This window comes from Podarcis raffonei, chromosome 12 (assembly GCF_027172205.1).
Source record: "Podarcis raffonei isolate rPodRaf1 chromosome 12, rPodRaf1.pri, whole genome shotgun sequence".
NCBI lineage: Eukaryota > Metazoa > Chordata > Lepidosauria > Squamata > Lacertidae > Podarcis > Podarcis raffonei.
The window spans coordinates 3,127,162-3,151,121 of NC_070613.1; the positions used below are offsets into that span (position 1 = coordinate 3,127,162).

Here is a 23,960-nt window from a genome sequence, read left to right on the forward strand (position 1 = left end):
TCCAAATTACTACAAATCCAACCACATTACTTTAATGCAATTTTTAAAAATCGGGTTTCCCGCTTCTGTTGCATACATATGTCAGCCATTTCCTTCCACAGCTGCATCGTTCCTTATTTAGTGTTCAGTTTGTTGAATGGTTTCTTTAAATGAGTTGTATTTGATTAAGGTGTGTCAGCATCTGGGTGTAGTATATAAGGAGTAGCACCTCGCTCTCCCATTACCCTGGGGGATGGGTTGGTGGTTGGGTCTGGTTTGGTTGTTAATGTATTTAGTGTAAAAGGAGTTTTTGTTTTTGTAATTAAAACCTTGTTTAAGTTATTTTTGAGTCCCTTTTTAATGCATGGTCTCCCCAGCAAGCTCTCTGCAGCGCTACCATACTGCAAACAGCCAACACAGTTGTCATCCATCAGTCTTCGTTAGGTCATTCTTGCAGCTGGACGCATTTTCCACCTTACAAACAGCACCACTGTTGCCTCTTATAAGTACAGTGAGGGTGGGGGGAAGTATTTGATCCCCTGCTAAATTTGCCCGTTTGCCCTCTGACAAAGAAATGACCAGTCCATAATTTTAATGGTAGGTTTACTGAGATGCGTGCAAACCTGGTGGCCACCTACAAGAAACATCTGACCTCTGTAATTGCCAACGAGGGTTTTGCCACCGAGTACTAAGTCATCTTTTGCAAAGGGGTCAAGTACTTATTTCGCTCATTATAATGCACATCAGTCTCTGACTTTTGTCTTCTGGGTTTCTGGGGGGGGGGTGTTTCCTGTTGTTATTCTGTCTCTCACAGCTACGATAAACCTACCATTAAAATTATGGACTGGTCATTTCTTTGCCAGAGGGCAAACGGGCAAATTTAGCAGGGGATCAAATACTTTCCCCCCTCACTGTATAAAATCAATTTCATACACATTGTTGTTTCAGACCCGGTGTGCTGGGAGAATTAGTTACTATCTTCCATTGTCCAGTTCTTTGCAGTGTTTATCTGGATGGTTCAAGGTCACATTCCACTCCTTCTGCTGTCCACCAACTTGCGTACGGGCTGCGGCCATAAATAGTTGACAGAGTACATGTCCAGTCTCCCCCATTAAAATTCCACTCTGGAGTTCTTCCTCGGCACACAGTTAAAAACAAAGTCTTTTCTCAAGTTTGGCCTCTTGCCAGATTCGTCAGCCTTCATTCTTGTTCTGCGTTGCTCCATCACACACTAGGACGTGGCATCTGAAACAGCTGGAAAACAGCCGGGTGGGGAGAGCTTTGCTGGAGCGTCAGAAATGCTGGAGGCCGAGAGATGATTCAATGTTGTTGTTGTTGTTGTTGTTGTTTAATCATTTAGTCGTGTCCGACTCTTCGTGACCCCCTGGACCAGAGCACTCCAGGCACTCCTGTCTTCCACTGCCTCCCGCAGCTTGGTCAAACTCATGGTGGTAGCTTCGAGAACACTGTCCAAACATCTCGTCCTCTGTCGTCCCCTTCTCCTTGCGCCCTCCATCTTTCCCAACATCAGGGTCTTTTCCAGGGAGTCTTCTCTTCTCATGAGGTGGCCAAAGTCTTGGAGCCTCTGCTTCAGGATCTGTCCTTCCAGTGAGCACTCAGGGCTGATTTACTTAAGGTTTGATCTTCTTGCTGTCCATGGGACTCTCCAGAGTCTCCTCCAGCACCAGAATTCAAAAGCATCCATTCTTCGGCGATCAGCCTTCTTTATGGTCCAGCTCTCACTTCCATACATCACTACTGGGGAAACCATAGCTTTAACTAAATGGACCTTTGTTGGCAAGATGATGTCTCTGCTTTTTAAGACGCTGTCTAGGTTTGCCATCGCCTTTCTCCCAAGGAGCAGGCGTCTTTTAATTTCGTGACTGCTATCACCATCTGCAGTGATCATGGAGCCCAAGAAAGTAAAATCTCTCACTGCCTCCATTTCTTCCCCTTCTATTTGCCAGGAGGTGATGGGCCCAGTGGCCATGATCTTAGTTTTTTTGATGTTGAGCTTCATACCATATTTTGCGCTCTCCTCTTTCACCCTCATTAAAAGGTTCTTTAATTCCTCCTCACTTTCTGCCATCAAGGTTGTGTCATCTGCATATCTGCAATAGCTGTCTTCAATTATCTAAAGGGCTGTCACGTGGTGGGTGCATAGTATCATAGAATTGTAGTTGTCAGAGGCTCAGGAGCAGAAGCGCAGGGCAGAGAGCAAATAGAGAGCGGAGGAGAGGAATCCGAGGGGAGCGTAGGGGAATATGACAGTGACCCGAGAGATTCCATGAGCTTCTCCAGCGAATCAGAAGATTCCCAGAAGGGGGAGCCTATGGTAAGGACAAGGGGGGTCCCAGGGGGGACGCTCCAGAAACAAGGGGGCAGCGGGGACTCCCAAGGGAGCAGCGGAGGATCAGGACCAGTTCCCCCACCAGAGCACAGTGGGGGGGAAGAGTCACATGAGTCAGGACCAGCCTCTCCTCCAGCGGGGAGAGAAGATGAGTCAGGGATAACCACGCCCCCATCGGGAAGTGGGGAAACGGAGGGAAGGCCAGGTCCAGCTAGCCTCCCCGAAAGAGGGAGCAGTGACACAAGTGTAACGGTCAGAAGGAAAGTGGGAGGGTGCGCGCGCGCGCCAAGTTCAAATGTGCAGGAGCGCGGGACAGGAGAAAACCCGGATTGGGAGCCAGGTCCAAAAGCCCGAAGGAGGGAGGGGGAAGAGTCAGGGGACTCAGCGTCAGAGGAGTCTAGGAGGGCTGAGACTCCGACTAGCAGGCGGACCCAGAGAAGGAAGGAACAGAGGAAGAGGTGGAGTAAGGCTAGAGTCTTAAACTGGTGTCAAGGGGGAGGAGATTCAGATGGAGCTTCGGCGGTCTAAGGTACAGACGTAGCGTTGCACGCTGCGCGTGTGGAAGTGAAACTGAACTTCAATAAAGACTTTTATACTAGAGAAAGAAGCAGCGTTGGTCTTGTGTGAGCTGGGACCTTGGGCAGCGCTGACAGTAGTGTTGGAGGGGACCCTAAGGATCATCCAGTCCCCCCTCCCGGCAGTGCAGGAATATGCACACAGGGATCAAACCTGCAACTTTGACATTAACGGAACCACCGTCTTCCTGTTGGCATGCAGCCAAGGAAACGGGGGCAATTGGCAGGCCCCCAGCTGGCTCAGCCCACCGGCTGGTGTGCCAGGCGAACTCCGGTCCTTGGTGCAGCATAAATCTGCGACACAAGCTTTAGAAGACTGTGCACGCTATTCAGCAGAGAGCATGCTGCACAACAGAAGTGGCACGAGAGGCTGTGTGAGCATATTTACAAGCAGGGGCGCGGGTGGCGCTGTGGGTTAAACCACAGAGCCTAGGGCTTGCCGATCAGAAGGTCAACGGTTTGAATCCCTGCGACGGGGTGAGCTCCCGTTGCTCAGTCCCTGCTCCTGCCAACCTATCAGTTCAAAAGCACGTCAAAGTGCAAGTAGATAAATAGGTACCGCTCTGGCGGGAAGGTAAACGGCGTTTCTGTGCGCTGCTCTGGTTCGCCAGAAGCGGCTTAGTCATGCTGGCCACATGGCCCGGAAGCTGTATGCCGGCTCCCTCGGCCAATAAAGCGAGATAGGCCCCGCAACCCCAGAGTCGGCCACGATTGGACCTAATGGTCAGGGGTCCCTTTACCTTTTTTTTACAGCGTAGATCAGGACAAAAGGAAACATGTCTGATCTCCTTCGTGTCCAAAGCAAAACAGCAAAAGCTCTACACAAAATGGAAGTTACCAGCAAGCTGTGCTGGAATGTAAACAGACATGTGACATGCAACAATTCCACATGCCTGTTCCGTAAGGTGGAACGGAATTCTCAACTCAATTTGTTACACCGTCTGATAGCTCTTGCCATCAGAAAGTTCTTCCTAGTTTTTAGCCGGCTGTGAGCTTAACCGCTGCCTCACCTCCTGGGACATAAACCTTCGTTGCAGATCTTTCCTAACGTCACGTGGAAAACCGAACAAAAGAAACTGCGGCTTCCCTTTCAACACCCTTTTCTTGCAACGCTGGAACCTACGCTGACTCAGCTTTTATTCTCCCCACCCCTTTCTTTCCTAGCTACGAACAAAACTCTCCTCTCATGAGATCCAGCAGTTTGCCATGCTTTTGCGCGAATACCGCAACGGAGCATCCATACATGAGTTCTGCGTCAGCCTGCGACAGCTCTATGGCGATAGCCGGAAGTTCCTTCTGCTAGGTGAGTGTCCCCACCTGACCCCCCCCCCAAGATTGAATGAATGGAAGTTGCTGGTGTCCGTATATCCCATTTGTTGAGGGCAAGTTGAGGGGCAGGTGGGGCTTGTCAGCCTAGAAAGGGAGCCCATCTAAGACAGGCCTAGGCAAACACGGCCCTCCAGATGTTTTGGGACTACAACTCCCATCATCCCTAGCAGGACCAGTGGTCAGGGATGATGGGAACTGTAGTCTCAAAACATCTGGAGGACCCAGTTTGCCCGTGCCTGATCTAGGAGAAGAAAGACGCTGATACTAAACTTGGCAGGATATCTTTTGATTGAAGAAAAGCCTATGGAGAAAACTCTACACAAATCCAAAGCGGAGTCCCCAAGGCGGTTGGATGCAGCTAACAGATTGAGGTTGAATCCTGACAAGACAGAAGTACTGTTTTGTGGGGACAGGAGGCGGGCTGGTGTGGAGGACTCCCTGGTCCTGAATGGGGTCACTGTGCCCCTGAAGGACCAGGTGCGCAGCCTGGGAGTCATTTTGGACTCACAGCTATCCATGGAGGCGCAGGTTAATAATAATAATAATAATAATAATAATAATAATAATAATAATAATACTTTATTATTTATACCCAGCCCATCTGGCTGAGTTTCCCCAGCCACTCTGGGCTGCTCCCAATCAAGTGTTAAAAATAGTACAGCGTTAGATATTAAAAACTTCCCTGAACAGGGCTGCCTTCAGATGTCTTTTAAAGATAGGATAGCTGCTTATTTCCTTCACATCTGAAGGGAGGGTGTTCCACAGGGTGGGCGCCACCACTGAGAAGGCCCGTCTCTGTGTCCAGGGCAGCTGTCTACCAGCTCCATCTGGTACACAGGATGAGACCCTTCCTGCCCACAGACTGTCTCGCCAGAGTGGTGCATGTTCAGGTTATCTCCCACTTGGACTACAGCCATGCGCTCTATGTGGGGCTACTTTTGAAGGTGACCCGGAAACTACAACTAATCCAGAATGGGGCAGCTAGACTGGTGACTGGGAACGGCTGCCCAAACCACATAACACCGGTCTTGAAAGATCTACATTGGCTCCCAGTACGTTTCCGAGCACAGTTCAAAGTGTTGGTGCTGACCTTGAAAGCCCTAAACGGCCTCAGTCCAGTATACTTGAAGGAGTGTCTCCACCCCCATCGTTCTGCCCGGACACTGAGATCCAGCTCTGAGGGCCTTCTGGCGGTTCCCTTACTGTGAGAAGCCACGTTACAGGGAAGCAGGCAGAGGGCCTTCTCGGTAGTGGCGCCCGCCCTGTGGAACGCCCTCTCATCAGATGTCAAAGAGAACAACAACTACCAGACTTTTAGAAGACATCTGAAGGCAGCCCTCTTTAGGGAAGCTTTTAATGTTTGATGCATTACGGTATTTTAATATTTTGTTGAAAGCCACTGTACCACCGTCTCTTCCTCCGGGACCGCCTCTCCTGGTATGCCCCACAGAGGACCTTAAGGTCCACAAATGACAAGATTTTGGAGGTCCCAAGTCGCAAGGTGGTTAGTCTCAACTGGGCCCAGGGCCTTTTCAGTACTGGCCCCAACTTGGTGGAACGCTCTGTCCCAAGAGATTAGGGCCCTGCGGGACTTGACATCTTTCCGCAGGGCCTGCAAGACAGAGCTGTTCCGCCTGGCCTTTGGCTTGGACTCAGTCTGACCCTTATGTTTCCCTCCCCTTAGGGTTTTGACTTTTAAAATGAGGCTGCATTTTAAATTGCATTTTAACCTGTATTTTAAATAGGGTCCCCCCTCCCATTATGTTTTTATTGTAATTTTACTGGTGTTAGCTGCCCTGAGCTCTGGCCGGGGAGGGCGGTGTATACCGTATTTTTCGCTTTATAGGACGCACTTTTTCCCCTTCAAAAATGAAGGGGAAATGTGTGTGCGTCCTATGGAGCGAAGACGCCATAGCCCCGCGACCCTCTCCCGGCTGGAGAGGCGACGCGCGGCTATGGCAGCAGCCTCTCCGCTGCGCCTTTCCACTGCTCCCTGACCTGCTCTTTGGGGCTGGTGGTGGGCTTCCCCTGCCAGCCCCAAAGAGCAGGTCGAAAGGAACCTGAAGCCTGGAGAGCGAGAGGGGTCGGTGTGCACCGACCCCTCTCGCTCTCCAGGCTTCCAAGGTAGCCGTCTGAACGCACCTTAAACGGCACCTTGTTTTAGAGCGGGAAAACAAGAGGGGGAAAATTCTCCCCCTCTCTGCGCAGCGCCTCCTGCCACTTCGCTGAAGGGGCGCTGGGCAGAGAGCGGAAGAATTTTTTTCCCTTGTTCTCCCCCCTCTAAAACAAGGTGCGTCCTATTGTCCGGTGCGTCCTATGGTGCGAAAAATACGGTAAATAAAATTTATTATTATTATTAATATTCCTTGTTCCATTCCCTTCTCCCCCCCCCAAAAAGGCCTTAGACCATTCATCCCGGAGAAGGACAGCCAATACTTTGAGAACTTCCTGGAGACGATTGGCGTGAAGGACGGGCGAGGCATCATCACCGACAGCTTTGGGAGGTACCGGCGGACGGTCAGCACGACCTCCAACTCCACCACCAACGGCAACGGCGCCGCGGGGAGCTCGGACGACCAGTCCGCCCCCTCGGAGGGAGACGAGTGGGACCGCATGATCTCGGACATCAGCAACGACATCGAGGCTCTCGGGTGCAGCATGGACCACGATTCTTCCTGAAAGGGTTGGAGGGAGAAAGAGGAAAAGAAGAGGCATTTGCCCCCCTGCCAGGAATACCCAGGCCCTGTTGCTCGCTCAGTCGTGCACACACTCTCCTCTTCCCTCCTGGGAATAATAGGAATGTTTTTGGTTCTGGGCAAAGCAGAAAGGGGAGATTTCCCTTACGACTCCCCTTCCTACCTTCTTTCCTTCCGGGGCCCTTGACCTCGTGTTCCTCTTCTGTGAAGGAGCAAGCCATGGAGAGGGGGCTTGGCAGGATCGGCCCCTCGCGGGATGGAGAGCGTTTGCAGGTTGGGAATCATTGGAGAGCCATGAATCCGACGCGAAAGCAGCGCTGGCTTTTGCCCAGGACGGCCCGTCCGCAAGAACTCGACAAGCCGGTTTACGGTTTTTTGCACATGACATTTCTAACCTTTTTGTTTTTTCCCGGGGGGCGAGTGCGTGTGTGTTTGTTTGTTACTTTCCGATGAAGTTCATTGCAATGTGAATTAACTGAACACCCCAGGTGTTTCGTCCTAACATTTCTGTTCCAGACCAGAAGGTGGCCTTGGTTGCGCCAAGCCAAGCCCTTTGCCTGCTTGGTTGCGGGCAAAGGCATCGGCAAGAGATGATCTTCCCTTGCTCCTAAGCCTTGGCCAGCTGCCTTGCCTCCTTCTCCGAAACCAGAACGTTGGCAACCTCAGCTCGGCCGTATTATAGCAGCCTGTAGAAAAGAGACAGTCACGGAACCGAGAAATTGCACAAAACAAATGAAATACCGTGAAAATCCCTGAAACGAGAAGTAATCGACTGGAAATATTATCTTACAGAATTAAACTAAATAATAAAAATCAAAGAGTTTGAGGAAAAAATTAGAAAAACCTATTATTACCAGAATCCAACCACCAATTATAAACTCTACCCGTGTCATAGTTCCTTTGGTCTCAATTAAATTTCTTAATTATAATACTTCAGAATTTTGGGGAGTTTTACCCCCTTCCTTTGAATTTGGTCATTTAAGGTTTATGATTTCTCTACTTCCTTCTGAGGAAACTGAATAGTTCAGTGACACGAGCTTTGTAGCCGGCATCCTGTTAAGGCTTTGTTCAATTCTAGCTTTTTCTGATTTTTTCCTTCACCTTTTTGATTTTTTATTATTTAGTTTAATTCTCTAAGATAATATTTCTAGTCGATTACTTCTCGTTTCAGGGATTTTCACGGTATTTAATTTGTGTATTATAGCAGCCTGGCTGAAATGGGCTGTCGCCTAGGCACTCGCCACTGGGCCGGGCGAGCTTAACTTGAACGTGGTAACTCCAGTCAAGAGCAGCGCCCGCAGGTCTTCTAGCTCGTCTGGCCCTCGAGCAAAGCCATCAGCCGAGTCAGGCTGCCCACATCTGAGCAAACAGCTCCCATCCTGACTTCTGACTGCACCAGGTTGTGACATTTCCTTACCCTGGTCGACGGACACGGATACACGAACCCCCACCCTCGAAATGGTGCCACAAATTTGGTGCTATCATTTCTACCTGGGATGCGTAGATTGCGCAGGGAGGATAGTTTTCTGGGCACAGGCCAGTCTTGGCTGGCAAAGCAGTGGTCTTGGACCCCTGCAGCTGGACATGGGGTTTGGTCCAGTGCCAACCTATAGTAGATTCTTCCATTTTTTTTGAGACAACAGTAACTTGGGCATTCAAGATTCTCACAGACGGGAGTCTGGTGGTTCTTCAAGTGCGAGAGTTTGACAGCAAGCCTAAAGTGTGGGGCAGATTTCTTGATTTTTTGGGGTTTGTGTGTGTTTTGTTTTTTTTAAAAGGAACCAGAAGTGGAAGAAATATATACATAATGTATATGTGTTGTATATATTATACATATAAATGCACAGTTATTTTTGTATATGTATTTCATGCCACAAGAACTCTGCTGGCTACTATAAACTGACCTGTATACTATTTTAGCTCTTTGAATGGGGATCCTGACTGTGTTGGGGGGGGGTTGGGGGGTACAGCCACAATGGAAAACATTTTCTTCCTTTTCCTCCCCTTGCGCGTTGCAGTTCTCTGCTGAAACAGCCACTCAGCAAATTGAGTTGCTCTTGCTTCGTATTACATCAGCAAAGCTGTAACCAGCACTCCTTAATCCCCAGAGATGTTCTCCTCTCCTCCTTCTCCCTCCCTGGCCACCTCTTAAACTCTTCATTTTGTAAGAGAGGCTCCCTTTCTTCTGCTTTACAGTTGTGGATCGCTCTTGCTACAAGATGTCCCCAAATCCTACTTTTTTAATAGAGCAATAAGATTGCAGAGTTGGAAGGGAGATCTAGTCCAACCCCCTTGGCCTTGCAGGAATCTCAAAGCATCCACAAGAGATCCAACTTCTGCTAGATTGTAGCCATGGCATAAAAGGAGAAAGGTATGGGGAGGGCAGAGGAAAAAATCAAGCTCTGGCACCAGTTCTTAAGCAGTTGTTCCTAGAACGACCAGCTTGCCTAGTTCAGGAGACAGGAGGTTCCTACCTGCTAGAGTCCAAAAGGGTGGCAAAGAAACAACAGGGCAATTCAGCTTATTCCCAGAGCTGAGTGAACTAGGGTTGGCCAGCGCCCCTTCCTATAAATCGGGATTGTGCCTACTTTACGGCCCGTTCTCTACAATGACTGGAGAAAGGCGGCTGGATGCTCAGCCCCCAGCCAGATGGCTAATCAGGATTCAAGCACAAGAGCAACTGGTATTCAAAAGCATCGCTGCTTCCAACTGCGGAGACAAAGGTTTAGCTCTAATGGCTAACAGTATACCCACAAATACCAAACTACTGTGTGTGCGTCTTATGGAGCGAATGCAGGCTGCGCAGCTATCCCAGAAGCCAGAACAGCAAGAGGGATCGCTGCTTTCGCTGCGCAGCGATCCCTCTTGTTGTTCTGGCTTCTGGGATTCAGAATATATTTTTTTCTTGTTTTCCTCCTCCAAAAACTAGGTGCATCTTACGGTCTGGTGCATCTTACAGAGCGAAAAATACGGTAAGTCTGCTCATTCTTCCGAAGAGAATGCCAGCAAGGCTGAACACAATGTAAAAACAGCCACAAACAGACAGACCGCAGTTCCCAAAGCAGCTTTGAGCCCTTCGGAAGGAAGACACTCTTGAAACCCGTGTGCAGTTCAAGTGAATATACCGTTTATTGAGCAGCATTTTCAATGCAGAATAGTCGGGACTAATTATTTGCAGTCCTAACAAACAACAGCTGTATTGGATATGAGTTAACTGTGCATCTATACAGAAGGGGTGGGCAGCAGAGGCTTGGGTGGGCTTGCCAAAACCGGTCGCTACATCGTCAGCTCCTGCACAGGAAGAAAAAGGAGAGAGAGATGTTGCAAATACAAAAGTGACAAAGCCTATTTCCTCCGTGTCGCCCCTTTGCAGGGTTGAGTTGGGCCAGCTCCGCATGTTCATAGGATCGTCCTAGATTGAGCGCCACATACCTTAAACAGCTCTGTTGCACACAATACTTTCCAGGTGGCTTGGCTGACGCACAAACATTTAACTGCCCCTCAACCAAGCATACCTCGCGGGTGGTGCTGTGGGTTAAACCACAGAGCCTAGGACTTGCCGATCAGAAGGTCGGCGGTTCGAATCCCTGCGACGGGGTGAGCTCCCGTTGCTCCCTGCTACTGCCAACCTAGCAGTTCAAAAGCACGTCAAAGTGCAAGTAGATCAATAGGTACCACTCCGGCGGGAAGGTAAATGGCGTTTCTATGCTCTGCTCTGGTTTTGCCAGAAGGGCTTAGTCATGCTGGCCGCATGACCCGGAAGCTGCACGCCGGCTCCCTCTGCCAGTAAAGCGAGATGAGCGCCGCAACCCCAGAGTCGCTGGGATTTGAACCGCCGACCTTCTGATCGGCAAGTCCTAGGCTCTGGTTTAACCCACAGCACCACCCACGTCCCGGCATACAAGGTTATCCGCATCTAAATATCCATCCACATTTATTTCCCCCATCTAATCTGGCCTTGGCAGAACACAGAGACAGGTCTGGCCCAAGACATGTTGGCACGAATGCCTCTGACCCTGGGGAGAAGGGGTGAGTGAAGATCTACATAAGGAGCAAGGAGGAGATTGAGGTTGAATCCTGACAAGACAGAAGTACTGTTTTGGGGGGACGGGGTGGGTGGGTGTGGAGGACTCCCTGGTCCTGAATGGGGTAACTGTGCCTCTGAAGGACCAGGTGCACAGCCTGGGAGTCATTTTGTGCTCGCAGCTGTCCATGGAGGCACAGGTCAATTCTGTGTCCAGGGCAGCTGTCTACCAGCTCCATCTGGTACGCAGGATAAGACCGTCCCTGCCTGCAGACTGGCTCGCCAGAGTGGTGCATGCTCTGGTTATCTCCCGCTTGAACTACTGCAATGCATTCTACGTGGGGCTACCTTTGAAGGTGACCCGGAAACTATAACTAATCCAGAATACGGCAGCCAGACTGGTGACTGGGAATGGCTGCCAAGACCTATAACACCGGTCCTGAAAGACCTACATTGGCTCCCAGTACATTTCCAAGCACTATTCAAAGTGTTGGTGCTGACCTTTCAAGCCCTAAACAGCCTCGGCCCAGTATACCTGAAGGAGCATCTCCACCCCCATCGTTCAGCCGGACACTGAGGTCCAGCTCCGAGGGCCTTCTGGCGGTTCCCTCTCTGCGAGAAGTGAGGTCACAGGAAACCAGGCAGAGGGCCTTCTTGGTGGTGGCGCCCTCCATCAGATGCCAAGGAAATAACTATCTGACTTTTAGAAGGCATCTGAAGGCAGCCCTGTTTAGGAGGCCCAGCCAGATGGATGGGGTATAAGTAATAAATTATATTCCCAGAAACAGTCAGATGGGTAGGGGTAGAATCAAATCAACCTGAAGGCCATGGGGCCTGCTCTGACGCTGGGTTGGTGCAGAGCCCATGAGACCCCACAGTGCAGCCCTCGCCATTTCCTCTCTATGGGTGGGTGACGACAGCAGTGCCTCCTGTTCACTGCAGCGGCAGACTCTGGTCTCTCAAATTTCAGCAACGCCTCATTGGGGAGTTTGCATGGCGCCACGCATGGTGCTTTGCAAGCCCTAGCAACCAGCTGGTGGTGCTTTGCAAGCCCTAGCAAGCAGCTGGTGGTGCTTTGCAGGCCCTAGCAACCAGCTGGTGGTGCTTTGCAGGCCCTAGCAACCAGCTGGTGGTGCTTTGCAAGCCCTAGCAACCAGCTGGTGGTGCTTTGCAGGCCCTAGCAACCAGCTGATGGCCAGGTGATTGTGATACTACCTGACTGACAGTCAGGTCATCCCCGCAGGGGATGAAGGGAGGTGAGGATCCAGCTGGCACGATCCAGAGACCCTTTCGCCCAGAGGTGAGGCCTTTCTCCACTATAGATGCCCACCCTGGAGGTAAGAATTACAGAGTTGGAAGGGACCCTGGCGGTCATCTAGTCCAACCCCGTGCAACGCAGGAAGTGCAACTAAAGAATCCGTCTCACTATTCCTGACCTAAGCACATGTTTTGAATCAAGGGGGTCCAAACTATCGAAGGAGAAGCAGCTAAGGCAGAGAGAACTGTCGCCATGCTCCATCCGGGGACCGAAAACCCAAGGGGTTCATCGTTCAGATTTCGCACACGCACCCCACTTCCCCGCACATACGAGACTCACCATGATGGCGTTCACAATGTCGTTGTTGTTGTGACGCAAGGCGCGCACCGCTTTGGGGTGAGACACGTTGGCTTGAGCCATGACCAGCTCGATATCCCTCACCTCCAGACCCGTTTCGTCAACCTGCCGGGAGATACAAGGAGGAGGACTTAGAAGATCCCATCCAGCTGCTAGCAGATCCGCTCCTGTGTTTATCTACCTCCCTAACAGAGGACCGAGTCAGAACACTGGTCCATCTTACTCAGTGCAGACTACACGGACCGGCAGCAGCTCTCCAGGGTTTGGGATAGAGAGCATCTCCCTACATTTTCAACTCTGGCTCCGGCCTGTGGAACGCTCTATCTCATGAGACCAGGGCCCTGCAGGATCTGATTTCTTTCCACAGGGCCTGTAAGACAGAGTTGTTCCGCCTGGCCTTTGGCTTGGAGCCAATTTGATTCCCTCCCTCCCTCTCTTTCTTTTTTCTTTTCCTTCTCCTCCTGCAATGAGGCTACATTTTAATATTTTAATGTTCCATTATTTTAATGTTGTATTTTATTTTTGTTTTTAAGTTGTAATCATTCATCTTGTTTTTATTATTGCTTGTAAGCTGCTCTGAGCCCGGCCTTGGCTGGGGAGGGCGGGGTATAAATAAAATATTATTATTATTATTATTATTATTATTATTATTATTATTATTATTACATGAACCGGCCTGGGTGCCCAAATCCCACCTTCTCTCGGTCCCACCAGCATCAGAGGCTAGGCTGGGGTTGACCCGAGAGAAAGAGAGCCTTTTTTGTGGTGGCTCCCATATTGTGGAATTCCCGCCCAAGAGAGGTCAGACTGGCTCCCTCCCGGTTATCCTTCCGCCAACCGGTTAACACCCTCCTGTTCACGCAGGCCTTTGGTGCAGAGGATGCTGCTGTCAGGGCAAACTGGATTTTAAGGCGTTCTGGTTCTGGTTTAAGGCGTTCTGTATTTTAATTATTGTTCTTGGCTTGTTCGGTTTGTATCCCTTTGTCTTTTACAGTGGTACCTCGGGTTAAGTACTTAATTCGTTCTGGAGGTCTGTACTTAACCTGAAACTGTTCTTAACCTGAAGCACCACTTTAGCTATTGGGGCCTCCTGCTGCTGCTGCGCCGCCGGAGCACGATTTCTGTTCTCATCCTGAAGCAAAGTTCTTAAGCTGAAGCACTATTTCTGGGTTAGCGGAGTCTGTAACCTGAAGCGTATGTAACCTGAGGTACCACTGTATAGCACTAATTTTTAATGCTGGAAGCTGCCTTGAATCCCAGCTTGGGAGAAAGGCAAGATATAAATACATTAAATAAACAATAATATGAGTAACAAATAATAATAATAATAAATAAATAATCTCCCGGCCCTCCCTGGAAATGATGTTGGGGAATGAACCTGGGACTTTCTGCACGCAAAGCCCATCGTCTCTCACTGAGCTATTGCATTTCTTAACGATGCTTGGACTGCACAGGAAAAAGCACTCTGGATCCTGAAATTCATTCAAATTGTGCAGATAAAATAGAACTGACAGAATTCTACACGATGGGGTGTGTGTGAAAACAGTCCAGATCCAGGGATCCCCAGATGGTGATTTCGGGCAGTATCCAGGCACCCAGGCATCTTCACTCGGTCGCAAGTTGCTGAGAGCCAAATGCTAAACGTTTCTGGCTAATTTTGAACACTGCCTTTTTGCAGTGAAGCGAACAGAACTGTAGACAGGATCCCAAATGTGGCCGCACCGTGGTTTTGTGTATCAGTATTATATTGACAGTATTATTTCTTATTCCGTTCCTCGTGATCCCTACTAGTGTGGAATCTGCCATTTTAAACGGCAGCTTGTTGTTGCTTAGTCGTTTAGTCGTGTCCGCCTCTTCATGACCCCCTGGACCAGAGCACGCCAGGCACCCCTGTCCTCCACTGCCTCCTGCAGTTTGGTCAAACTCATGCTGGTCGCTTCGAGAACACTGTCCAATCATCTCATCCTCCGTCGTCCCCTTCTCCTTGTGCCCTCCATCTTTCCCAACATCAGGGTCTTTTCCAGGGAGTCTTCTCTTCTCATGAGGTGGCCAAAGTCTTGGAGCCTCAGCTTCAGGATCTGTCCTTCCAGTGAGCACTCAGGGCTGATTTCCTTCAGAATGGAGAGGTTTGATCTTCTTGCAGTCCATGGGACTCTCAAGAGTCTCCTCCAGCACCATAATTCAAAAGCATCCATTCTTTGGTGATCAGCCTTCTATATGGTCCAGCTCTAACTTCCATACATCACTACTGGGAAAACCAGAGCTTGAACTATACGGACCTTTGTTGGCAAGGTGATGTCTCTGCTTTTTAAGATGCTGTCTAGGTTTGCCATCGGCAGCTTATCCAGCCCTATTTTATGACCCCAAGATCTCGTTCCTGGCCCACCCGCACCAAACCACCGTACCTCCTCTTCCTCCTCGCTCTCCTCCTTGATCGTGAGGGTGGGAGCCGCTTCGGTGATCAACGGCGAGTGCTCCATGGGGACCTTGAACTTCTCTGCGGCCGCTTTGTGTACCTGCTGAGAGAGGTCTTCGATCTGTGGAAGACAAGAGGGCATGGCAATAAATACGATGAGGGCACACACACCCCGAGTCCTTTCGCCGCTCTGGACGTGCACAAGAGACCTGGCAAAAAGGCCTCACGCAGACTCTGGGTTTCCTGCCTAGCTCACGACGCCCGTTTGGTTACCCCGAGGGGCGAAAGGATTCCCCAAACAACTCTGGCCCTAGCCATAGCTGTCAACTTAAAGATTTGAAAGTAACGGACCAGCAGCCTCAAAAATAAGGGATCAGCAGCCAAAATAAGGGATTTTCCAAGGGCCACAGGTAGGTTCAACTTCTGAGCCCCTCCGAGGCAAAGGCTGAAAGCCCAGCCAGCAGCCAAACAAAGCCTCAAGCGGTGGTTCCCACAGCGTAGCAACCCGGCAAAGGGGACACAGCAAGGAAAACCACCGTCACCTCTCCGCTGGGAAGCGCTGAGCAAAGGCGAGTCCCCAGGCAACGCGGCCAATTTGATTGGCACAAGGCATGCAAGCTCCACCCCTCAGTCGTTCTTAGACTCCTTATTGGGTGAGCAACGCAGCCAAGCACCACAGTTGGAGCCTCCCTCCTCCCTGGCCGGCAGGGAGGGAGGGAGAGGAGCTGCTTCCTTTGAAACCCGGGAAATTTAAGGGACATCATCAATAAGGGACAGCAGCGGGATGCGGCGCTGGGATAAGGGACTTTCCCGCCAAATAAGGGACGGTTGACAGCTATGGCCCTAGCATGAGGCACAGTGAGGCAGCTGCCTTGGGCGGATGAAGGTGAAGGTGTGGAAAGGTGTTGGAGGACAGAGTTCTCTCCCTCCCTCCCTCTCCCTCTCTCTCTCTCTCTCTCTCTCTCTCTGTGCGTGTGTGTGTCTGTCTGTCTGTCTTCCACCCTCCAGTGGCATAACGTGGGTTGCTAGTGCCCGGGGCAGGCAAACCAACAATACGACCCCTTCAACAGCCTGGAGACTGAAGGGCGGTCCAGCCTGGGAGGTGCGAGAAAGGCAGACAGAGCCTCTGCTGGCGCTGGGGGCCAGAGCCCAGAAGCCCCAGTGGTAGGTAGGCAAGGAAGGACAGTGAGCCAGGGACACAGCCCACAGGATGTGCCTAGGCAGCAGCAGCCCCCCAATGGAGGATCCTCGGATCGTTATTCTGGCATTACAGGGGTTGGACTAGATGACCCTTGGGGATCCCTACGATTCTTCAAAGCAAATCCTTCTCCTATGCTATCGGACAGCAAGTGAGCCAAGTGGGCTCCCCTAACTGGATTCAAAAGCTCTTATCCGCCCCGGGCACAAGCAACCCACATTACGCCACTGGAGGGTGGAAGACAAGACACACACACACACACACACAGAGAGAGAGAGAGAGAGAGAGAGAGAGAGAGAGAGAGAGAGAGAGAACTCTGTCCTCCAACACCTTTCCACACCCTCAGCTTCAGCCGCCTGAGGCAGCTGCCTCACTGCACCTCACGCTAGGGTTGGAGCTGTTCACCCCTCACCTTGGCCTCTCCAAAGACAATGTAGATGTCCGAGGCAGGGCTTTTGAAGACGTCCGGCTTGGTGATCACAAACAAGATGTTCTTGGACTTGCGGATCGTGATCCTGGTGACGCCGTGGATTTGCCGCAGACCCAGCTTCGACATGGCCTGGCGGGAGACAAGGGGATGACAGCCTGTTAGAACCGCCGAGCAGAAAGGTTGGACTAGAGCCATGCTCAGAAGACTGAAAGACAGGACTCTGGCTGATAAGCAGAGTCCTAAAGAGGGATAATCTGGTTCAAAAGATCTTTCCTGCGTCAAGTGAAGTCATTCCCACCATTTCCAATTTAATAATAATAATAATAATAATAATAATAATAATAATAATAATAATAAATTTTATTTATACCCCGCCCTCCCCGGCCAGAGCCGGGCTCAGGGCGGCTAACACCAATAAAATCACAGTAAAAACATAATAGAGGGGGTGGAAACCAATTTAAAATACAGGTTAAAATACAATTTAAAATTCAGCCTCATTTTAAAGTAGCTGATAAATCATAAGGGGATAAATCATTAGAGAGAAGAGTGCCATTCCTTAGCCAAAAAAGAACCCCCAGTACAAGAGGAATGCGATCAACGCAGGGGAGCCCCAAAGCTTAAAGATCTGAAAAGTTTGGGGCCGCCTCCATCTGTGGAACTGGCACTGTTACAGATGCTCATAATATTATCTTGGCATTTGTAAGAACTTGATCTTTTCGTGTGGCCCCACCAACACTTTGGAACTCCCTGCCTATTGATGTCACTGCACTCTTTCTGGCGCCTAAATTTATTTAGTTTTACCACCGTATTTTTCGCTCCATAAGACACACTTTTCCCCTCCTAAAAAGTAAGGGGAAATGTGTGTGCGTCTTATGGAGCGAATGCAGGAGGGAGGCAGGCGGGGAAAGCCCCCAAGAGCCGCACACAAGCTCTGCGCGGCTCCTGCGGGCTTTTCTGCGAGGAGGGAGAAGGGACTGACTGGGCGCCTCAGTCCCTTCTCCCTCCTCATAGAAAAGCCTGCAGGAGCCGCACACTCCTTAAAGGGTGCACGGCTCCTGTGGGCTTTTGTGGGCGGTGGGGAATACTCCCAGAGCTTGTCAGCGCTGGCGGGGCTGTCCGCTGCTCTTTGGGGCTGCTGGGGGAGTACCTGGGCTTCCCCCGCCAGCCCTGACAAGCTCCTGAGCAGCTCTGGGGTAGCCAGTGAAGCCTCCGCGGGGCAGCGGGATGAAGGCTCCCAGCTGCCCTGCAGAGGCTTTGCGGAATACCCCAGAAGCCAGAACAGCTAGAGAGCGCTGCACAGCGATCCCTCTAGCTGTTTTAGCTTCTGCCTTAGCGGGGAGCCTTCATCCCATTGCCCTGCAAAGGCTTCGCGCGGCTATCCCTGGCTTTTGCGGGAGGTGGGGAAGTGACAGAGCGAGGCTCCCTTACTTCCCCCACCTCCCGCAAAATCCCCCAAGAGCCGCACTCCTTTAAAGAGAAGCGCAGACCGTGTGTGTGGCTCTTGGGGGCTTTTCCCCGAGGAGGGAGAAGGGCAGACCGTCAGTGATGGGCTGCCGTTCTCCCTCCTGGGGAAAAGCCTGCAAGTGCCGCACACACGCTCCACGCGGCTCGTGAAAGGGAGCGCTGAGCAGAGCCTGGGATGCATACAGGCTCTGCTCAGCGCTCCCTTTAAATAATATTTCTTTTCTTGAATTCCCCCTCTTAAAACTAGGTGTGCCTTATGGAGTGAAAAATACAGTAGTTCTTAGTTAGCCCAGCCTTCGCTGAACTGATGCTATCCAGATGTTTTGGACTACAATACCCATCAACCCCAGCCGAGTTAGCCAACGAGCTGCAGGCCTTGCCGCCCATTTTCCGGCCTAGCCATTTCCACGCAGGGAAATTTTTATACGAGATCTATTAGAACATACAGATCATAACAACAGAAGCATCGCAGCACCAGCCCTTTCCTTAAACAGTCAGTTCCCCAAAGCCTGTGGGAACAAAGGTTGTCTTCACCTGTCAAGTCTGGCTTCTCCAGGGAGGGAGTTCCAGAGTCTTGGAGGAGCCACCACCAAGAAGGCCCCGTCCTGGGTCCCATCCGTCCCCAAGTGCCTTTGAGGGTGGTGGGACTGAGAGAAGGGCCTCTACTGAAGATCTCACAGCCCAGGCAGGTTCGTATGATAATAATAGTAATTTATTATTTATACCCCGCCCATCTGGCTGGGTTTCCCCAGCCACTCTGGGCGGCTTCCAACAAAATATTAAAATACAATAACCTATTAAACATTAAAAGCTTCCCTAAACAGGGCTGCCTTCAGATGTCTTCTAAAAGTCTGGTAGTTGTTTTTCTCTTTGACATCTGGTGGGAGGGCGTTCCACAGGGCAGGTGCCACCACTGAGAAGACCCTCTGCCTGGTTCCCTGTAACCTCACTTCTCGCAGGGAGGGAACCGCCAGAAGGCCCCTCAGCACTGGACCTCAGTGTCCGGGCAGAACGATGGAGGTGGAGACACTCCTTCAGGTACACTGGGCCGAGGCCATTTAGGGCTTGAAAGGTCAGCACCAACACTTTTGTGCCCGGAAACGTACTGGGAGCCAATGTAGGTTTTTCAAGACTGGTGTTATGTGGTCTCGGCGGCTGCTCCCAGTCACCAGTCTAGCTGCCGCATTCTGGATTAGTTGCAGTTTCTGGGTCACCTTCAAAGGTAGCCCCACGTAGAACGCATTGCAGTAGTCCAAGTGGGAGATAACTAGAGCGTGCACCCCTCTGGCAAGGCAGTCAGCGGGCAGATAGGGTCTCATCCTGTGTACCAGATGGAGCTGGTAAACGGCCACCCTGGACACAGAATTGACCTGCGCCTCCATGGACAGCTGTGAGTGCAGAATGACTCCCAGGCTGCGCACCTGATCCTTCAGGGGCACAGTGACCCCATTCAGGACCAGGGAGTCGCCCACCTCCTAAGAACAGTACTTCTGTCTTGTCAGGATTCAACCTCAATCCATTAGCCACCATCTCCCAGGCTACACACCTGGTCCTTCAGGGATTTGACCAAGGCACTGCCAGTTGCTGACCAGTGTTGTTCAACGTGGTTGTGACCCAGATGAATATTCTGGGGTGGGGGGGAATAAGAGGGCCCCCCACCTGACGTCAGTCCTTGAAGCCCTAGCTGAGGCTGTCCTGAGACCAAGGGGGGCTGGATTAGGGCTTGGATAAGGCTGTCTATGTTCGTCACTGGCTCGGGGGATTATCCTTGCTTCTGACAGCCCCTTGCTCTCCAAAGATGGCCAGGAAGGGCGCAGGGAGGCTATGGGGCTTGGCCACTGTATGCCCCGCTTCAGAAAGGGGGTCACGCACATGGGGATTGTTGCGAGGTCAAGATTTTCCTGGAAGTTTGCCTCCAGGCAGAGAGATTAGATGTCTGGTTCTCCTCTGGCCCACCCAATGTTGTCAGGAGTCCAGAGCAGCACTGACCGAGTCAAGTTCCCTTTAAAAATAAAATTAAGAACTCTGTTTGCTTAGAGGCTTTGGAAAGAATTAATAGGGATTCTCGGCTGCTCGTTAAGAAGAATCTCAGCAGGCTCCGGACTTAACCCATTCCAAACCATAGCTGTCAAGTGTCCCTTATTTGAAGGGACAGTCCCTTACTCCAGTGCCATGTCCCGCTGCTGTCCCTTACTGATGGATGTCCCTTAAATGTCCCTTAAATGATGTCCCTTAAATTTCAAAGGAAGCAGCTCCTCTCCCTCCCTCCCTGCCGGCCAGGGAGGAGGGAGGCTCCAACTGTGTTGCTTGGCTGCGTTGCTCACCCAATAAGAAGCCTAAGAACGACTGGGGGTGGAGCTTGCATGCCTTGTGTGTAGCTAGTTAATGCAAGCTGAGGGGTTTTTTGAACGCTGGACGCCATTTTGTTGCACGTGCTGCTGCAAACTTTGCAGTGCAAAGCCAGGCTGGGGAGCCATCTTAAGTTGAGGCTGCATAGGCCTTGTGGTGCATGTGATTCAGATTCTATTCAGCTGAACCTCTGGTTACAAAGTTGGCTGGACAGTGTTCTCGAAGCTACCAGCATGAGTTTGACCAGACTGCAGGAGGACAGGAAGACTGGAGTGCCTGAACTGGTGAGGCTGCAGGTCCCTTATTTTCAAGGCTGCTGGTCCCTTATTTTCAAGGCTGCTGGTCCCTTATTTTCAAATCTGTAAGTTGACAGCTATGTTCCAAACACAGGAAGCACCTTGCCTCAACTAATTAGCGCTTGCTTGAGACAGATAGAAAAAACTCCTGCAGGGTTCAGGTGGTCCCAAGGACTCGCTATAATGGGCTGTGCATGGGACTGCCTTTGAAAAGTGCTCAGAAACTTTCAGACCGCGATACCTCAAGACTGCCTCTTCCCATATGAACCTACCCGGACCCTGAGATCATCTTCGGAGGCCCTTCTTCATGTGCCGCCTCTGTGAGAAGTTCGGAAGGTGGCAACATGAGAACAGGGCCTTCTCTGCAATGGCTCCCCATCTGTGGAATGCGCTCCCCAGGGAAGTTCGCCTGGCACCTTCTTTATACACCTTTAGGCGCTAGGCAAAAACGTTCCTTTTTAACCAGGCCTTCGGCTGATCTTATTGACACCCAACACCCTTTTAGAATGTGGCTTTTGGAGGGAGGGTTATTGAGTTATTGCGTTTGGTTTGATTTTATATGTTGTGTCTTGTTGTGAAATGCCCTGAGACCTCCGGGTATAGGGCAGTGTATAAGTTGAATTAATAATAATAATAATAATAATAATAATAATAATAATAATAATAATACAGTGGACGCTCAGGTTGCGAACGTGATCCATGTGCCTTCAGATGTCTTCTAAAAGTCAGACTTTCCAGACTTTTTTCAGAAGCTGAACGTGCTCCGCTTTGAGTGTTACACTGAGGTCTGTCTGTTTTTGCTATTTACTTTGCATTTTTGCTTTTGCGGCTCTTTTTCGTTTTGTTTTTGTGACTGTGTGGAACCCAGTTCAGCAACTGACGGATTGATTGTGTGACTGCAGTACATTGTTTATTGCTTTCATTTTACGGCTCAATGGTATAGTTAGATAGCAAAATTCATGTGAAATTGCAGTTCTAGGGGTTGTTTTGTTCGAATCCCCGTCACGGGGATTTGAACGGCTGACCTTCCGATCAGCAAGCCCTAGAGGCTCAGTGGCTTAAACCACAGCGCCACCCGCATCCCATCCACTGTACTGTAGACACCAGTTATCTCTCACGGAATGCCACATACCTCAGCAGACCATTCTGGGAATTACAGAGTTGAGAAATATTTCTGCTTGTCCACTCTTCCTGCACCCCAGACCCTCCCTGCCCGATTCTCTACTGACCTTTCGTGCTTTTTTCTCGCTCCTGCTCTGTTTTGCTCTGCTAATGGATTCTTCGCCAGTTCCCAAGGAGTGCGTTAGTTGTGCCTGGAAGATGCAAGTGGGACGGTTAAAACATCCAAACAGATTCTTTAGTTGTGGCTCCTATACTGCAGGGAGTTGGGCTAAATGATGCTTTGGGTCCCTTCAATCTCTACAATTCTAAACATGGTTTACATAGCAGTAAACATGGTTTCAGTTCTAAACATGGTTTACATAGCAGCAAACCTGGTTTTAGTTCTAAACATGGTTTACATAGCAGTAAACCTGGTTTCAGTTCTAAACAAGGTTTACATAGCAGTAAACCTGGTTTCAGTTCTAAACGTGGTTTAAAAAGGTAAAGGTAAAGGTACCCCTGCCTGTACGGGCCAGTCTTGACAGACTCTGGGGTTGTGCGCCCATCTCACTCAAGAGGCCGAGGGCCAGCGCTGTCCGGAGACACTTCCGGGTCATGTGGCCAGCGTGACAAAGCTGCATCTGGCGAGCAGGTAAGCTGGTAAGCGGTCCCTATTTATCTACTTGCACCCGGGGGTGCTTTCGAACTGCTAGGTTGGCAGGCGCTGGGACCGAGCAATGGGAGCGCACCCCGCCGTGGGGATTCGAACCGCTGACCTTTCGATCGGCAAGCCCTAGGCGCTGAGGCTTTTACCCACAGCGCCACCCGCGTCCCTTCTACATAGCAGTAAACCTGGTTTCAGTTCTAAACGTGGTTTACATAGCAGTAAACACGGTTTCAGTTCTTAACATGGTTTACATAGCAGCAAACCTGGTTTCAGTTCTAAACATGGTTTACATAGCAGTAAACCTGCTTTCAGTTCTAAACATGGTTTACATAGCAGCAAACCTGGTTTCAGTTCTAAACGTGGTTTGCATAGCAGAAAACCTGGTTTCAGTTCTAAGCATGGTTTACATAGCAGCAAACCTGGTTTCAGTTCTTAACATGGTTTACATAGCAGTAAACCTGGTTTCAGTTCTAAACATGGTTTACATAGCAGCAAACCTGGTTTCAGTTCTAAACATGGTTTGCATAGCAGAAAACCTGGTTTCAGTTCTAAGCATGGTTTACATAGCAGCAAACCTGGTTTCAGTTCTAAACATGGTTTACATAGCAGTAAACATGGTTTCAGTTCTAAACATGGTTTACAGCGGCTGGCTTTAAGTCAACACATTGCAGTGTACTTTGCCAATTAAGTTCCATTAGTTTTCCAAATTTTAAACGAAGTCATTCAAATTTAACACTAATTTAAAAGCTGACTTTCCACCCCCCCTTTAAATATATTTCTTTTCCCTCCCTTCTTTCCGGCACACAGTAAAATACTTTTTCTTAATTTCTAATACCTCCCCATCCATTTCCTGTTTCCACCGCCTGTGAATGTTCAATCCTTGCTTAGACATTTACCCATTTTCCTAATTAATCAAATGGCATTAATCTTCCATTATCATTAATCAGCATTTTAAATTGTATTTCCTCCAATACAACTTAATCAGCGTTCAATACAACTTATGCGTTCGCATCATTATAATTCACCAGCGCTCCAGTTTTACAAGCCTCACAAACATCCAGAAAAATCTCCCCATCTCCCTCGTTAGGCGATTCCCTTTTCACGAAACAGATCTGCCGCTAGTTGCTTCCTCATTGCGGCGTAGTTTGCACATGCTCAGAGGAGCCTCACTGCTGCACAGTCCCCAGGCTGAGACAGCTTCAAGAAACATCCTTTAGCCCAGAGGTGGCCAGAAGGTATAGGGAAAGATCTACTGCTGAGATCTCTAGGTGATCTGCTGAAAGCTCAGCCCACTCATTGAGGGGGGAAGGATTAAGACGGGGTAGGCAACCTAAGGCCCAGGGGCCGGATCCGGCCAAATCGCCTTCTAAATCTGGCCCGCGAACGCTCCAGGAATCAGCGTGTTTTTACATGAGTAGAATGTGTGCTTTTATTTAAAATGCATCTCTGGGTTATTTGTGGGGCCTGCCTG

The 23,960-nt window shown here is 50.1% G+C and overlaps 2 protein-coding genes across 2 annotated transcripts in view; one reads left to right on the forward strand and one right to left on the reverse strand.

The window, feature by feature from the left end:
* Nucleotides 1-7,065, forward strand: part of CCM2 (CCM2 scaffold protein) — a 43,033-nt gene extending 35,968 nt beyond the window's left edge. Inside the window, exons 9-10 of the mRNA XM_053409418.1 lie at nt 4,069-4,207; nt 6,632-7,065. Coding sequence (XP_053265393.1) covers nt 4,069-4,207; nt 6,632-6,912 — 420 coding nt within the window. The 3' untranslated portion in view covers nt 6,913-7,065. The remainder of the gene's footprint in view (nt 1-4,068; nt 4,208-6,631) is intronic.
* Nucleotides 7,066-10,034: 2,969 nt separating this feature from the next.
* LOC128423849 (NAC-alpha domain-containing protein 1-like) overlaps nt 10,035-23,960 on the reverse strand; it is a 60,630-nt gene continuing 46,704 nt past the window's right edge. Inside the window, exons 5-9 of the mRNA XM_053409385.1 lie at nt 21,951-22,034; nt 16,595-16,741; nt 14,974-15,105; nt 12,551-12,673; nt 10,035-10,220 (exon numbers count right to left, since the gene is read on the reverse strand). Of these exons, the coding sequence (XP_053265360.1) occupies nt 10,206-10,220; nt 12,551-12,673; nt 14,974-15,105; nt 16,595-16,741; nt 21,951-22,034 (501 nt within the window). The 3' untranslated portion in view covers nt 10,035-10,205. The remainder of the gene's footprint in view (nt 10,221-12,550; nt 12,674-14,973; nt 15,106-16,594; nt 16,742-21,950; nt 22,035-23,960) is intronic.